The sequence below is a fragment of the Loxodonta africana genome, chromosome 14 (assembly GCF_030014295.1).
Source record: "Loxodonta africana isolate mLoxAfr1 chromosome 14, mLoxAfr1.hap2, whole genome shotgun sequence".
NCBI classification, from domain to species: Eukaryota; Metazoa; Chordata; class Mammalia; order Proboscidea; family Elephantidae; genus Loxodonta; species Loxodonta africana.
This window is the reverse complement of record NC_087355.1, coordinates 69916921-69933702: the sequence shown is the minus strand read 5'-3', so window position 1 is coordinate 69933702 and position 16782 is coordinate 69916921. Positions and strand designations below refer to the sequence as shown.

General features: G+C 41.3%; 1 protein-coding gene across 1 annotated transcript in view; it reads right to left on the bottom strand.

Moving 5' to 3' along the window:
• The window catches only part of DEPTOR (DEP domain containing MTOR interacting protein), a 142872-nt gene extending 128125 nt beyond the window's left edge, over positions 1 to 14747 (bottom strand). Inside the window, exon 1 of the mRNA XM_003408166.4 lies at positions 13792 to 14747. Within this exon, the coding sequence (XP_003408214.3) occupies positions 13792 to 13913 (122 nt within the window). The 5' untranslated portion in view covers positions 13914 to 14747. The remainder of the gene's footprint in view (positions 1 to 13791) is intronic.
• Between the last annotated feature and the right edge of the window lie 2035 nt (positions 14748 to 16782).

Below are 16782 nucleotides of genomic sequence, written 5' to 3'. Positions count from 1 at the left end.
TAACTGCAAAAGAAGCCTTCATGAACCAAGCTAATGCACAGAGAAGGGCAAAATCAAGAGAACATAAGAGAAATAAACCTGGGATCCTGATCAAACTGTACCTGGGGTCTACCCTATGTCTAAAATTTAATGTTACATGAGCCAAACCCCCCCCCCCCGGTTGTTTAAACCACTCTATTTTTTTTTATATATTGCCCTATAATTACTTTCAAATTATTACTTCATCTATATGCCTTTTTCTCCACCTTGACCCACTTAGACTATGAGTTCTTTGAAGGCAAGGAGAATAGATCTTACTTCTTGATATATTCCAGAGTTATTTCCACAGTTACATGTACCCAATAGGAACTCTGAGAGAAATGAATTCGAAATCATGCTCCTGCACTTACTACCTATATGACCTTGGGCAAATTGCTACTGCCATAGTTTCTTCAGTTTTAAAATGGGGAAAAAAGAGTTATAAGGACTATATGAAACAATATATGTTGTTAGTTGTGTGGGGCCCTGGATGGCACCAACTGTTAAGCCCTTGACTACTAGCCAAAGGTGGTGAGTCAAACGGGCCTAGCTTCTAAAAGGTCACAGGCTTGAAAACTCTACGGAGTGCAGTTCTACTCCGCATATACTCGGGCACCATTAAGTCAGAATCGACTCAACAGCAACTAACAACACGTTGTTAGAGGCTGCCATCAAGCAGCTTCCGACCCATGGTGACTCCACGCACAAAAGAACAAAGCACTGCCCGGTCCTTCACCATCCCCATGATCAGTTGTGGATCAGACCATTTGATCCATAGGGTTTTCACTGGCTGATTTTCAGAAGCAGATCACCAGGCCTTTCCTCCTAGTCCCTCTTAGTCTGGAAGCTCCTCTGAAATCAGTTCAACATCATAGTAACACACAAGCCCAGAGTCACAGACAAGTGATGGCTGCATGTGAGGTGCACTGGCCAGAAAATAAACCCAAGTATCCCAGCGATACCACCAATGCCTCATGAAACAACATAAAAAACACACACAAGCCCAGAGTCACAGACAAGTGATGGCTGCATGTGAGGTGCACTGGCCAGAAAATAAACCCAAGTATCCCAGCGATACTACCAATGCCTCATGAAACAACATAAAAAAAAAAACATGAAATAACATATACACGTATAAATAATACACATGCAAACACATAGGACATGTGCTATTATTGTCACTTAGTAAATGACTGAATTGCTTAACTATCCATGTACCCACAACCCACATACAAAAATTCGCACCTTGATCACTCTTCTCTATACAACTATCACCATCTCTAATTTTTTGTTCCAAATTTATCTGAAAGGTATGAGATCTTTGTACTGTACCAAACTACTGCCACAAGCTTGTTAGGGAGGAGGAATACGTTCAGGGTAACTGGGAACGTGAAGGCCCACTTCTGGCTGGGTTCCCCACCATGTAGGTTGTTTATCACTGCTCGGATGCACAACTGTTATCCTAGGTGTATGGCCTACACCCCTCTTCTGGCGTTGAGTCTTCTTGCCCTGCAGCAGCTTCTGAGGCAGTTATATTCCTTTTTCTAGAAGCATGGCTTCCTTCTCTAAGTGTACTTCTTTGCCATAATGCCTGGTAGCAACCTCAACACCACCCACCCCTTCTTAGGTTTTCAATAATATTCATTATAATGTCTCTTGATGTCAATATTTATCAAAGCTTCCCTGTTGGGTATGCAGATATTAAAATAAATGTATTTTACAAGGAGTACATAAGACACAAGCTTCGTGTAATGTCTGATCCTTGGCCTTCCTCACCTAGGCATCCTTGTAACTCCCACTCCTCTGAGGTATACACTCCTTCATGAAATTAATTTTGCCTCAGGTAAATATAAATGTACAAATAAAGGACTCTTGCCTTCACTAAACCCAGAAATGCTATCCCAGGATTTACATACTTTGTATTATTTTGTGTACTTTGCAGGTTGGAAAGTTTGAACCACAAAAGTAAATGTAAAGTTGCTGATCCCCACCAACAGGGTAAAAGCTTAGCCTTGAAACTGAGAGACACCAGCGATTAACAGGGGGAAGTCTGGGACTCGAAGATCTTCCCCTTGTCCCCAGCACCTAACACAGTGGCTGGCATCTAGCGGGCGTACAGGGAATGTTCACAGGACTGGTGGTAGGGCTTACAGGTGAGGAGGCACCAACAGGGATTCTGCATGGAATGAAGCAGGAAGACGGAGCACTTCCTGTCACCATCGAGTTACCTTTGGCTTCAAAATGTGAAATACAATATTTTCTACAGCTTTGCAACAACTCCTCAGTCCAGAAGCTAAATGAAGGGGAGGTGGGAGCTTGATATACGGTAAACCTAACAATATATTCTAAGAATGTGGTATTATTTCAGAAAAAATATGAGCATACGAATGGGGTGTCATTTGATTATATGCTTGGACGAGTCATTTCTCTCAATGGGGAAAAAGATGATTTTGTGTTTTTTTTTTTATTATTATTATTATAAGATGCATAACATTTCCAAATACTTGCTATGGTGACTTTTAAAAAATAATCAGTGAAATGCATAAGGCACCCTGGTGGCACAGCAGTTAAATGCTCGGCTGCTAACTGAAAGGTCGGCAGTTCAAATCCACCAGCCGCTTCTGGGAGAAAGATGTGGCAGTCTGCTTCTATAAAGATTACAGCCTTGGAAACCCTATGGGGCAGTTCTACTCAGTCCTATAGGGTTGCTATGAATCATATCGACTCAATAGCACATAAGAACAATAACAAAATACATGACCATTTCTCTCTGGCTTTTTTTTTCTTATGGATAAATAGAATATCTATTTTTAACATAATGTGATTTAAGGTCATGAATTCTACCTGGTACAAACAGTTAAGACTGGACAGGATATATTTTAAGCTCTTCAAAGCAAAGAAGTTTCTCTTTTTTCACTTTGTGTCTATTACAGCAAGTAGCTTAATACCTGACTTATAACAGAAACTCAATAAATATGGGCTAACAAGTGAAGGAATGGTGGCACCCAACAAAAATAAGATTTGTGCAAAAGAAGTTCTTGTAAAACGAGAAAAAAGACATCTGTAATAAATTTAAATCTTTCAGTCTCACAGTTTCATAGTTTATATTTTCAAAGAAATAAAAGTTTTCTTTTCAGTGGAGTATTTTCTGATGTGTTATGCTGTCCTTTTTCTCCAAAACAACCAACACTAGTGGCTTTTTCCCCTTCTCAAAGATAACAGAAAATTTTATCAATTATTAAAGTTTCTAAAAGTAGTAGAATACAGTTGTGTGTGAACTTCTGTGTGTGTCTGGCTGGGGCAGTGCCATCCACTCCTCTAGCCACAATCTCATTGGTTCGTCAGCACACATGTGACCTAAGCCTCCAATCAGGGTGAACCTCAGGAGTTGAGTTTGGAATTGGAGTAGAAATGTTCCCTCTCTTCCTCTGGTATTATTATAGGCCATGTGAGCCCTGAAATTCCTATCCCTCCACTGGCCTGAGGATGTAACCAACCAACAAAACAGGGGCAAACGAAGGAGCCTCAGGAGAGATGAGAGGGCCAAGAGAATTACAGGGAATGAGTTAAAGTAAGTTTCAAGGCGTGTGTCTCCTGGACTTCCGGTAATGGGAATCCATAAATTTCCTTATTGTTTAAGTTGATTTTGTTTCTTGACCCAAAAGCATCCAAAGATATCTGGATAGAGGTTTCACAGATGTATACCTTAGTCAATACTCACCAAATGGTACATTTCATTGTTCATAAATTTTATTTCTAGAAAACAGAAACAACCAACCAAACCACCACCACCATTAAAAAAAATGAGTGAATGCTAGCTAATAAACTGCATGTTAAGGTTTTGGAATAAGTGTGCTATTGTCTGCAACCTGCTCCAAAATACATAAAAAAGTACGTTGGAATTGATTAGCACATAAAGGGAATGATAGAAGGGTAGTTACGTGATAGAGCAAGCACAATAAAACGTTAATTGTGGAATTTAAGTGGTATTCACCGTAAAATGCTTTTGACTTCTCTGTATGTTTGAAATTTTTCATAATAAAATGGAGGAAAAAAGCTCGAGTTCACTCTCGTTCCTTCTATTTGGATGTCTTTAAATACTCTATATTTCTAGTTCTTGTAAGTATGGTAGCACAATAAGTGTTCTCTATCATGGCAGCCAAGGTGTAGTCAACCTCACGAGTTAGGATATGGCCACTGTTATGGTTTGACTATCAGATTCAATATACCAGCCATTAATAAAATAAATTCCAATAAGTGTAAAGGAAAACGAATCATGGTTATGCATTAGATCACTGCCTCAAAACTTCATCCCTAAATTGCTTTTTGTTGCCAGTTCTTATGAAGAAAAAATATAATAAGTGGGAGCTTGGGTAAAGTCTTATTTTATCAGCCTTTTATAGCTAAAGATGATATCAGGGGCACTTGAAACTGGAATGTAAAACACAGTCATGTATCACCACAGGGAATAAACCATTGCCTTTTGCAAACAGTAAGTTCTGTGTAAGTCACTTACGTTTATGGAAAAGTGAAAGAGTAAAAGGCAAATACAACTTTAAAAAAATTCAGTGAAGAGTATCCCCATTCTCCTTTCCTTCTGGGGAAGAAGAAAAGAGTTGGGGAGCAAACAGTCGGTCTACAATCCAAGAAATTCATGCTTTACTCTACCCGGTATAAACCAATCCAAACCATTTGCTGCAGAGTCGATTCCAAATCATGGTGACCTCAGGTGTTTCAATAGCTGTGACCTTTCTGGAGTAGATTGCCAAGTCTTTCTTCTCAGGCACCTCTGGTTGGATTCGAACTGCCAGGACTTAAAAGAGTTTGCACTATCCAGGGGCTTCTGTACCAATTATATGTGCCTGGAAGAAAGTGTGTAAGCCTCATCTGTGAAAAGGAAATTGCATTTTAAGTAGCAAACTAACCCCAGGACCCCCAATAAAAATATGTTTAGAGCCCTTTCTTCAACATGGAAAAAAAACCTTTTCTTAACATATTCGTTTTGTAAGTTCGCATTTTCACATAGTGGTTGTTCTAGACCAGCAAATAATGATATATCTCTACTTTACCCCTCTCTCCAGTTCTCCTTGCTTTTCCTGTCCAGATATCACTCAATAATACCAGCTGCTAACTACCTCTTCCTCTGCAGCTGCGGTGGGCTCCCTTGAGCTGGGGGCCCTGATATTTGTCCTCTTTTGCCACACCCTAGCAACAGCTATTATCTGAAAACTGGGGCCAGGAAAGGATATCTGGTCCCACACTCCAGGGTGCTTTCTCCCTCCACCTCCCCATTCCCTTAACCAACCTTAAAAAAAAGTTTAAAACTACTAGAAAATTGGCTCTTTGTGCAGACCTGAGCAAGCCAGTGATCTCTGGAAAGTGTTTAGAGATGGCGTCCATCCCAACCAGCCCTGGTGAAAATAGCTCCCCTTGCCTCTGGGGCGTGCCACAGGGAACAGCTGCTTGCAAGCTTGCTGTCTGTACCACTAAGCCCTCTCCCCCCACTCCCTCTCCACTGTTGCCATCCAAGTGCCTGAGAAGCCATAAAAAAAAAAACCCAAAACCAGTCACTGACATGAGTTCCCAAATCTGATTAAGAGTGACAAATACTGGAACAACAATCTCAGATCTGGTACCTACCTTTCTTTGATGGATAATAGAAGGACCACAGACAAGTGTGATTCCTTGGCATGCAGGAAGAGGGACTGTTATGGACTGAATTGTGTCCGCCCAAAATATGTATTGTAAATCTTAACCTCTATGCCTGCAGTTATAATCCCATTTGGGACCGGGTTGTCTTTGTTGTGCTAATGAGATAGGATTAGTGTAGAATGTTTCTTGAGTCAATCTCTTCTGAGAATGGGGAAGAGCAGAGGTGGGAGAAGACACGGGCCAAGCCACATGAAGGCTGCCCAGGAGCAGATGCTCAGAAGAGACAAGGACCTTCCTCCAGAGGTGACAGACAGAGAGAGCCTTCCCCTAGAGCCAGAGCCCTAAATTCAAACTTTGAGCCTCCTAAATTGTGAGAAAATAAATTTCTGTTTGTTAAAGCCACCCACTTGTGGTATTTCTGTTATAGCAGCACAAGACAACTATGACAGAGACTGATGATTGTTTTCTTTGTCTTTTCCTAATTACTAACCTCATGAAAACCAACCAGTTAAGAGCCATCACTAATGAAGGGAAATTGCTCCTGACTACTAGAAATAACAGAAGAGAACAATTGCCCTCCCCCTCACATTCTCTTCTTTTGAGGTTTATTTAACTTACTCACTTGAAGTAAATACCCACCCACTGCTGTAAATAAGTTATTTAATTTCATACATATTATTTCAACAGATAATAAATAAGGTTTATTGATTTCAAAGCTGCTGAGAGCTGTCACTTAAATATTAGCATTGGCCTTTTAGAAAGAGTAATCACGAATACATCATTTGTCAACCATCAGCATTCAAGTCACTCCAAAAAAGGTTTCCATAAGAATAACTGCATAAGGGTACGAAATACATATAATTCCACATTTATTGAACACTTAGTAGGCATCTTCCATTTGCATGGTATTTTTTTTTTGCAAGTTACAAAGTACGCTGACATGTTCTCACTTGATGTAAGAAAGGAGCCTTTACTGAGGACCTACTATGTGCTAGGATTGTGCTTGCTCCCTTATATCCAATTTGGAAGCAGAAAATATTCACAGAAAAAGGGTCTGCCCGTTGGAAAAGCCTTTGATTCAAAGGCAATTGCCCTTTTGAATTAAGGAATCCAAACAGTGACTCTCTGCTCCCCAAAGCTCCTCCCTCTGCCCCCCCCCTTTTTTTTTTCTGAGCAGGTAGTATTTTCCTGACTCCTGGATAGCTGCTTGGATTTTAGGAGAATAAAGTTGTATCTCCTGTGTTCAGATGCCTAGGTTTCCAGAGCATCTTCTGAGACACTGGTGCCTGCTCTCCCTTCAGTCAGGGTCTAGTCGAGCTCAGCTTCCACATCAATGGTCACTGGTAGGGGCTACCATTAACACACTGTCCACACTAACCTTCAAGTTCTTTAGTTTCCAAGTTCAGCAAAATGAATTATTTCTCTTTGTTTCTATATGCTTTAAATTCTAAATCTCACATTTGTTTTATTGCGGCTTGGTCTTTGGTTCAATAGGCTGACTTAAAAAAAAATTTTTTTTTTTGTTACCATTTATCTGCATACTGCATTAACATTTACAAAGCAACTTCAGGAAAGCAACTTAATATTTACCGAGGATTTTTTCTGGACAAGGCAATAACAAGGCTGTAAGAGTCTGGAAAGCCAGTCTGCTACAGCAAAAAGGCAAATAAGATAAGCAATTTGAAAGGATGACAATTTCCTACCACTGAGCTAAAATTCACTGCCTGGTAAATTGCTTTTAGGGAACCAGCTTTAGTGATTGAAGATCGTTGTAATTAGCATATTTATTCTAGGTAAATGAGCACCACTGAAATGCCTGAAAAGTTTCCTCTTTTAATTAAGCATTCCTCATTACATTTCTTGATTCTCCTCCCCTCCCCACTCCCATCCTCACAGATGGCAAAAGAGTGAACTGCAATTTATCTTCCCATTAAAATGACTCAAAATTCATAATGAGCGGAGTCCAAATCAAGTTTTCATACCCACATGGCAAGGAAGACAATTCTATCTTGTCAAAACATAAACAGTTCTAGGAATAAATGAGATTTTTCTCAACAGAATGGAAAAACCATTTGTCTACTTTTTGCTTTGTAAAAGCTGTCACACTAGAATGTGACAGTCTCATATACATGACTTTTGTTTTACATTTGTCTTATCGCAATACTTTTTAACTTTCTAAATCACTAGTTGGAAACGCCATTAAATGACAATCTAGTGTTCTATTCAAGAGAAGGGGCTCTCAGTTCTACCACTTCCTGGCTGTATAGCGATGGCCAGTTTCTCATCCATTAATGAGAGTACTGAGACATCTACTACATAATGCTGTAAAGATTAAAGGCATTAATATATGTAAAGCACTTAGAAGAGTCTATAGCAAGGAATAAGTGCTATTTAACTGTTATTATTATTGTTCCTATCATTACAGCAAAGAGAATGGTGATATTATTGGGCTTCTTTATTTTTAAATACTATATTAAAAATGGAAACCCTGGTGGCATGGTGGTTAAGTGCTACAGCTGCTAACCAAAAGGGTGGCAGTTTGAATTCACCAGGTGATCTTTGGAAACTCTATGGGGCAGTTCTACTCTGTCCTATAGGGTCTCTATGAGTTGGAATCAACCCAACCAAAACGGGTATATTACAAACATCTTTCTTCTTAAGCATTTCCAGGACTATCCCATAAAAAAAAAAAAGAGGTAAAATCTAGAGGTCATAATTAGTGTCATGGGCAGATTTCAAGATAAAAGATTTACATATAAAATATAAATGTAAATAACCATTTGCAAAGTCGTAGTAGGAAGCATCACCAATATGAATTATTTATGTTGGTTAATCATCTTCAAATTAGGAACATTCTGAGAAGATCTGCTTGACCATTTATGGCATCCTTTCTCTGTTCTACAGCAAGCAATAACACTATAAAAATACATATGTAAAATATCAGTTCCACCTGGTATAGTAATAATGTTGTATTATTAAATTACAGATAAATAACATTGCATTCTTTAGGCAGTCAAAAATGAAAAGCAATTAAAAGGTTTTAATACTTTTTGTTCCATCACTCTGACATGTAATTCAACACATTTTTTGTAACAGCTTTATTGAGATGTAATTCCTATGCCATAAAATTCACCTATCTAATACATACAATGGTTTTTGGTACATCCACAGAGTTGTGCAATCATCATGACAACCAATTTTAGAAACATTATCCCTTAGCCATTAGCAGTCACCTACCATCTGCTCCTCCCCCAGCCCTAACCAAAAACCAAACCAAACCCATTGCCATGAAGTCAATTCCGACTCACAGCAACCCTACAGAAAACAGAACAGAGTAGAATTGCCCCATAGGGTTTCCCAGGAGTGGCCAGTGGATTCGAGCTGCTGACCTTTTGGTTAGCAGCTGAGCTCTTAGCCACGGTGTCACCAGGGTTCCAGGTAACCACTAATATGATTCCTGTCTGTATGAATTTGTCAATTCTGAACAATTTGTATAAAATGGAACCATACAATACGTGGTCCTTTGTGACAAGCTTTTTTCACTTGTTTTGAAGGTTCATCTATGCTGTAGAATTTATCAGTACTTTATTCCTTCTTACTACTGAATAATATTCCATTCCATGGATATACCACATTTTGTTTATTTGTTCATCAGCTGGTACAAATTTCTGTTGTTTCTACTTTTGCTATTATGAACGATGCTGCTACGGTTCTGGAGCCAGCCCACAATTTCACATCTTGAGTTTATAACAATCATGTTGTTGTTGTTGTTTGGTGCTGTAGAGTCAGTTTCAACTCACAGAGACCCCATGCAACAGAGTAGAACTGCCCCATTGGGTTTTCTAGGTGGTAATCCTTATGGCAGCTGATCAGGTCTTTCTCCTGTAGAGCCACTGGGTGGGTTCAAACTGCCAACCTTTTGGTCAGCAGCTGAGTGCTTAACCATTGTGCCACTACAGCTCCATTTTACATTCATAATAACAACTAATCTTGGTTTATTGATTTATTTTACAAAACGTCTTCCCTTGCTTCACTGCATTTGATCCAACACCACAAATCTTATGTGTTATTGTTGTTAGGTGCCATCAAGTAGGTTCTAACTCATAGTGACCCTATACACAACAGAACAAAACACTGCCCAGTCCTGTGCCATCCTCACAATCATTGCTATGTTTTGGCCCACTGTTGCAGCCACGATGTCAATCCATCTCAGCGAGGGTCTTGCTCTCTTTCACGGACCCTCTACTTTCCCAAGCGTGATGTCCTCCTCCAGGGACTGCTCCCTCCTGATAACATTTCCAAAGTACGTAAGACAAAGTCTCACCATCTTCCCTTCTAAGAAGCATTCTAGCTATACTTCTTCCAAGACAGATTTGTTCATTCTTTTGGCAGTCCATGGTATATTCAATATTCTTCACCAACACCATAATTCAAAGGCAACAATTCTTCTTTAGCCTTCCTTATTCATGATCCAGCTTTTACATGCATATGAGGCAACTGAAAATATCATGGCTTGGGTCAGGTGCGCCTTAGCCCTCAGGCGACATCTTTGCTTTTAAACACTACAAAGAGGTCTTTTGCAGATTTGCCCAATGCAATGTGTCATTTGATTTCTTGACTGCTGCTTCCTGGGAGCTGATTATGGATCCAAGTAAAATGAAATCTTTGACATCTTCAATCTCTTGTCCATTTATCACGATGTTGCTTAATGGTCCAGTTGTGAGGATTTTCATTTTCTTTATGCTGAGGTGTAATCCATGCTGAATGCTGTAGTCTCTGGTCTTCATTAGTAAGTGCCTGAAGTCCTCTTCACTTTCAGCAAGCAAAGCTGTGTCATCTGCATAACACAGGTTGCTAATGAGTCCTCCTCCAATATTGATGCTGGGTTCTTCTTCATATAGTCCAGGTTCTCAGATTATTTACTCAGCATTCAGATTGAATTTTTAAAAAAAAACAAAAAAAGCAAAACCCATTGCCATCAAGTCGATTCTGACTCATGGAGACCCTATAGGACAGAGTAGAATTGCCCTATAGCATTTCCAAGGAGCTATTGGTGGATTCTAACTGCCAATCTTTTGGTTAGCAGCTGAGCTCTTAACCACTGCACCACGACGGCTCCACAGATTGAATAAGTATGGTGAAAGGATACAACCCTGACACACACCTTTCCTGACTTTAAATCACGCATTATCCCCTTGTTCTGTTCAAACCATTGTGTCTTGATCTATGTACAGGTTCCACGTGAGCACAATTAAGTGTTCTGGAACTCCTGTTCTTCTCAATGTTACCCATAATTTGTTATGATCCACACAACTGAATGCCTTTGCAGTCAATAAAACACAGGTAGTATATTGAATTAAATATGATATACATTCAAATATTTATTGATATTGATATCAGGCTCATAGCCTCAGGGACTCTTCTTGGGTTTCTGTTTAATTATTATGTGGTAGGCAAAGTGCTAAGGTGGTTGAGATATAAAGAGCAAAGATTCAAAATTTCCAAAATGAAATTAAATAACTAACCTTTATGAGTCCTTTCACATGTAGCATTTTATTTAGCCCTTGCAAAACTTCTACAAGAGAGGAGTCAGTAAAACCCCGTTTTTATAGGAAAGGAAACTGAGGCACAGAAACATTACGTAAATGTCCCAAAATACCAGAGCTAATGCATGGTAGTGACAGAATAAGAGCCCAGGCAGCTGGATTCCACACCCTGTGCTCTTAACCACCACCCAATCCTTGCAGCCAAATCCTGCCGTGCTAGAAGTCACATGTGGTGACACAGAAATAAATAATACTAATTAATTCCAGCAACCATTTATTGAAGGCTCACTCATACACCAAGCCCCAGGACAAATTCTCACAACAACCCCATGAAGTACTTCTCTTCAGCGCCATTTTACAGATAAACAGAAGCTCAGAGAGATGAATGGACTTGTCCAAAGTCATAGAGCTACAACAGCTAATGTTGACATGGTGCTTACTATATACCAGCCACTCTTGCAGAACCGACCTAATCCTCATACTAACACTATCAGTTAGGTTCCATTATCGCTCATCATTCTCAGTTAAGTAACTTGTCTAAGGTCCCACACTAGTAAGTGTGGCAAAGCTGGGCGGATTTAATCTAGCTTAAAGGGACTTTGAGGAAGGGACCCTTAAGCTGCATCTTGAGGGAGAAAGTGCTTTTTGGACAAAGAGAGCCATCAAGCTCTCTTCATAAAGGAAATGAAAAGTAAGTAACCCTACCCATTTGGGGGCTTTATAGTAGTGAGGACCAAATAAACTATTAAAAAGTGTTTCAAATTGAACAGAAGAACTAGCTGGTGCCTGGATACCACCACTGAACATTCTGATCAAGAACGCAATAGATAAATCCTGATTAAAAAAGGAGAAAAACCTGGGACAGAACTTCAAATTTTTAAGAATCCTGACTTACTGAACCTACGGAGGTTGGAGGAGTCCCCAAGACTATGGCCCAGAGTTGCTTTTCAAACCTTGAATTGAAACTATCCCCTGAAGTCACCTTTAAACTAAGCAAAGGTCTAGCCCAAAGTGTAAAGATTATCACCCTTGAGAATCATGTTTCCTTTTAAAGAAAATATTATCTACATAAAATTAAAGGGTCGACAGCTGATTTTAAAGGTAGCTGAGAAGATTGGGGGCCGGGAGATGAAGTACTGTAATGGAAGTGAAACTACGACAGAATTCTTGAGAATGCTGACACACCTAAAGAGTGTAACCAATATCACTGACCATTATTCCAGAAACTAGGAGAGGGTTCTGCTGTATACATTTTCATCAAAAATAAAGTTAAATTAAAAAAAAAAGTGTTTCAAATTAAATCAGAAAAGCTTAATTTTTTTTTCAATTAGAGAACACTCAATGAAGGAAAGAAGTTTTTTTATTCCCTTTAAAACTGACCATGCTTTAAAAATATTCAACAAGGAATAGAAATATGCGGTTTGCCTTTTGTAACGTTAAACTCAATTCTGGCTTCCAATGTTTACTTTCCCAACCCAAGTGCTGCAAGCAGCGTGGTTACCGAACCTTTGGGGACTTTTACAAGTAACATTTAGAAAGCAAAATGAACTGGGTGATTCAGGTCAAGAACTACAATAGGCGCGAGCGTCGTTCCGGCAGGACCAGGGACCGGCGTGCAAATCGTGGCCGAGCCAGATTTTTTTTTCCAAGCAAACTGATTTATGAGCACACGACTAGCAACTGCGGGACCGGTCAGACCAACTCTAGAACATAAACCCAAGAAGAACTGAGAATGGATGGGAATGACGAGGGGCGAGGGAGTCCGGGGGCCACTGCCTGTTCCCTTTTCCCTGGGGACCCGGCAAGTGACGATTCTTGCGGTCGCCGGGGGTTGCGGTCGCCGGGGGCAGAAGCACTCCGCGGACCAAAACGTGCGCGCTGGGGAACTTGGCACAGCAGTGGGACAGTTCGACAAGGTGCCTCCACGCCCCCTTGCGGACCCAAATTATGATAGATGACGATGTGCCAAGAAACTGACAGGGACAATGTTGCAGAAATATTCCCTCAGTTTAGCCTCAAAAACAACGCTTCAAGGGAGGCGAAGTAATCAAGCCCATTTTACAGATAAAGAGCTGAGGGTTCGGAGGAGTGATGTAAACCTGCTAACATAAAGGAAAACCCAAGTGACGGCGACCACTAGGCTGGCTCTTTTCGTCTAAGCATAAAGGGGCAGCTCGGGGCTCCACACCGACCCCTCCTATTCTCTCAACGGGCCAGGCGCGGGCTGTCAGCCGGGAACCCCGGCAGAGCCTAGAACTGGAAAGCGGGAGCGCACGCGGTGGCCGGTAGCAAGTCGGCGGAGCGCAGGATGCAGCTGGGTGCAGCTGGGCAGGGGCGCAGCGCGCACCACTCGCGCGCCCGCGTCCGCCCGAGAGCCCCGCACCAGGCGCAACTCCGCAGAGCGCCGGGCTGCAGCATCAGGGCAAGGGCGCAGCGCGGACCATTCAAGCACCCGCGGCTGCTCGGGAGCCCCACGCCAGTTGCGAGCCACGAGCCCTAGCGCGCGTGCGCGCGGGACTGCTGTGGCACGGGCTGGCAGTGCCGCCACGAGCCCACCGGTCTGCCTTCTCCTTACCGTAGCTGCTCCCCGGTGACCAAGACCTCAGCCATGCGCTCCAGTTCCCTTTGCTGCGCTCCACCACTTCCGCTGGTGCTGCTGTCGCTGCCACCGCTGCCAGCGCTGCCGCCCTCCTCCATGGTTGGGGCCGCACTGCTACCACTGCCTTCTCTGTCCGCCGCGGGTTCGGGCGTTCAGATCAGCCTGCCCTCACAGCGGCCTCCGGCGCCATCTTTGTTAGGGGCAGAGCCGTTGCTCAGATGCAATTGGCTGGAGAGGGAATCCCTGTAGACGGGTTGAGGCGCTAGGCTCCCAGAGCGCTGGAGCTTAGGGGCGTGACCAAGCCTCGCGTGGTCGGTGGGCGGAGCCAAGGGAAGAAAATACAAACAACTGGGCGGGGCGCCGGTTTGACGCTGTTTGTGTTGGCGGAGGTTGAGTTGCGAGGGCACTTCTTCCTTTACCTAGGAAGCTTATGGTGTCAGGCTCAGGGGACAGGCCGGAAGCTTATTAGACAAGTGTGAAGGTATTTTTGTTATATATTCCATGGTCCAAACTGCCAAAGAGAATGAAAATAATGACAAGATAGCCTAGTAGTGGACAATTAAGGATAGGAATGTCATTGCAGGTCGTGGAAAAAATGAAGATTCCTCTCACCAAAGAGCTACTAATCTTACGATGTAGTCAATAAAGAATGCCTGTCTGGAAATCAAAATTTCGGATTCACCTTCTCTCTTGTAATTATCTACCTAAATGTGCTTACTCCACAGTTCCGTCTTTTGCAAAATAAAAATAAACGTGGCTATCACTGACATCTGCATCACAGGTGTTTCAGATACATTGTTACCTTGCTTAGTTCTCCCCAGAAAAACCAAACCAGTTGCTGTCAGCCGATTCCTACTCATAGGACCTTACAGGACAAAGTAGAACTGTCCCATAGGGTTTCCAAGGAGCAGCTGGTGGATTCCAACTGCTGACCTTTTGCTTAGCAGCCGAGCCCTTAACCACTGTGCAGTTAGTTTTCACAGCAACCATAAAACGCGCATTGTCAGGAAGCAAGCTTACCAAGGTGTGGTAACCTTGTCCCAAGAGAGCAGTGCAAAAGTAAGAATCAACCCCAGGTAATTATGGCTTCCAATTTGTGTTCTTAAAATAGGGCTGTGATGGCATTTTCTACCTCACAGGGATCAAATGAAGAAAGTGGGAAGAATTTTGCCTAACACCAAATAAATGTCCTGTTATTCTGTCCCATGCAAAGTCAGGTCCTAGCCTGCAGAGGCAGAGTAATGCTAATGGCAGTGGTTTATTTGGTAGTAAAGGAATGTCTGTGCATTGACTTTTTAAAGCAGCTTGGAATAGTTTTTGCATGTATTGTATACCGGTTCTCTGCCCGCTTACAATAGGTAGAGGAGAAGCTTTTTTATTAATACTGTCTTGAAAGACATAACTTCTCAATTGTGGCTGTGTAGTGCAACTTACAGAGTAAGAATGAAAAAGAGAGGAACATTGAAAGCCAATTCCCTTCTTAGTATATATTAGAGCGGTTCTGCCACCCCAGAGTATTTATACCAAGAATTATTTCATTGTTCTGTTTGTTGGGCTTTTAAAGATCTCGGTAGCCTTTTCCAACACTCTACAAGACTTCTCCTTAAAATTAACTTAAAATTTGTAGCCATTTGTTGAGCATTTATTTATGTTACTTAATTTGCCCTCACAACAACACTAAGAAGGCATTATTATGTTCAGTTTACAAATAAGGAGGAATTTGCCCTAAATTTCACACCTAAAAAAGTCAGTTAGCCCTTGCTCTGCAGATGCTTAATGCCATGCTCAACCACACTCCAGAACAGCAAGTTTCCTACTTCTTCATATATCCAGCAACAGATATTAGGCTTCTCTTCCACTGAAAGAAATTACCTAAATTTTTAAGCTTTTTAAATACAGCATTGTGGAAATGCAAACCAGGGAAGGCATATTTCCAGGTGAATGTGATTCAAAAAGCTTCCCTTTATATAAACAATGAAAATCATTTAACACAGAGATACCAGAGTTAATAAGATTAACATCTGCTTGTTGCTAAACAATTGCCCTGAGATAATCTTTAAAATTTTAACCAAAAATATGCCTTGAAGTCTCCTTCAAACCAAATGATAGTTTAGCTTAGTAAAAAAGTGTCTGCCTTGAGCATTGTGCTCTTTTAAGAACTATCCACCTGGAATCCAGCTGACAACAACTCAGAAGATTAGATAGGAAACTTAAGAGGCAGCAAGTTTATGTTAATGGAGGGACAATTTGGAAAACGAGAGTGAGAATAGTTGCACCACTTGAAGAATGTAATCAATGTCACTGAATTGTACATGTGGAAATTGTTGAATTGATGTCTGTTCCGCTGTGTATTTTCTCAACAACAAAAAAGAAAATTAAAAAAAACATATATAGTTAAAAATAATCAAAACTCACCAGATTTTGAACATAAGGTTTATTCTGAGCAGTCATTCCATATGCATATAGCGAGTCCATTTCGATTCCAGAAAAAGCAAATGGCTCAAAGAAGCTAGGTACAATGGGGCTTGTAAAGAGAAAAAAAAGCCACTGACATCAAGTTTATGCCAACCCATAGCAACCCGATAGGACAGAGTAGAACGGCCCCATAGGGTTTCCAAGGAGCAGCTGGTAGTTAGCAGCCATAGCTCAGCTGGGCCACCATGGCTCCACATAAAGAGGGGGGCAAGATATGGATGATCGGCCATTGCCTAATGGTAACATGATTGAACCCTGCCTTTCCCCTTTACTGAGATCAACTGACAGCACTTCTGACCTGGCTGCTAACAATTTGGCCTTCTACCCACCTGCAGCCCTGGGATTTTTCTGAGATTTAAATTAGGTGGGAATGGTTTGATAACTATCCTTTTCAGCAGGATAAGACAAATTTACAATGCTATAGAGCAGCTTCTGACAGGTTTTTGCAGTTGGGTTATGCTTTTTTATAGTTAATATTTGGTTTTGTGGATA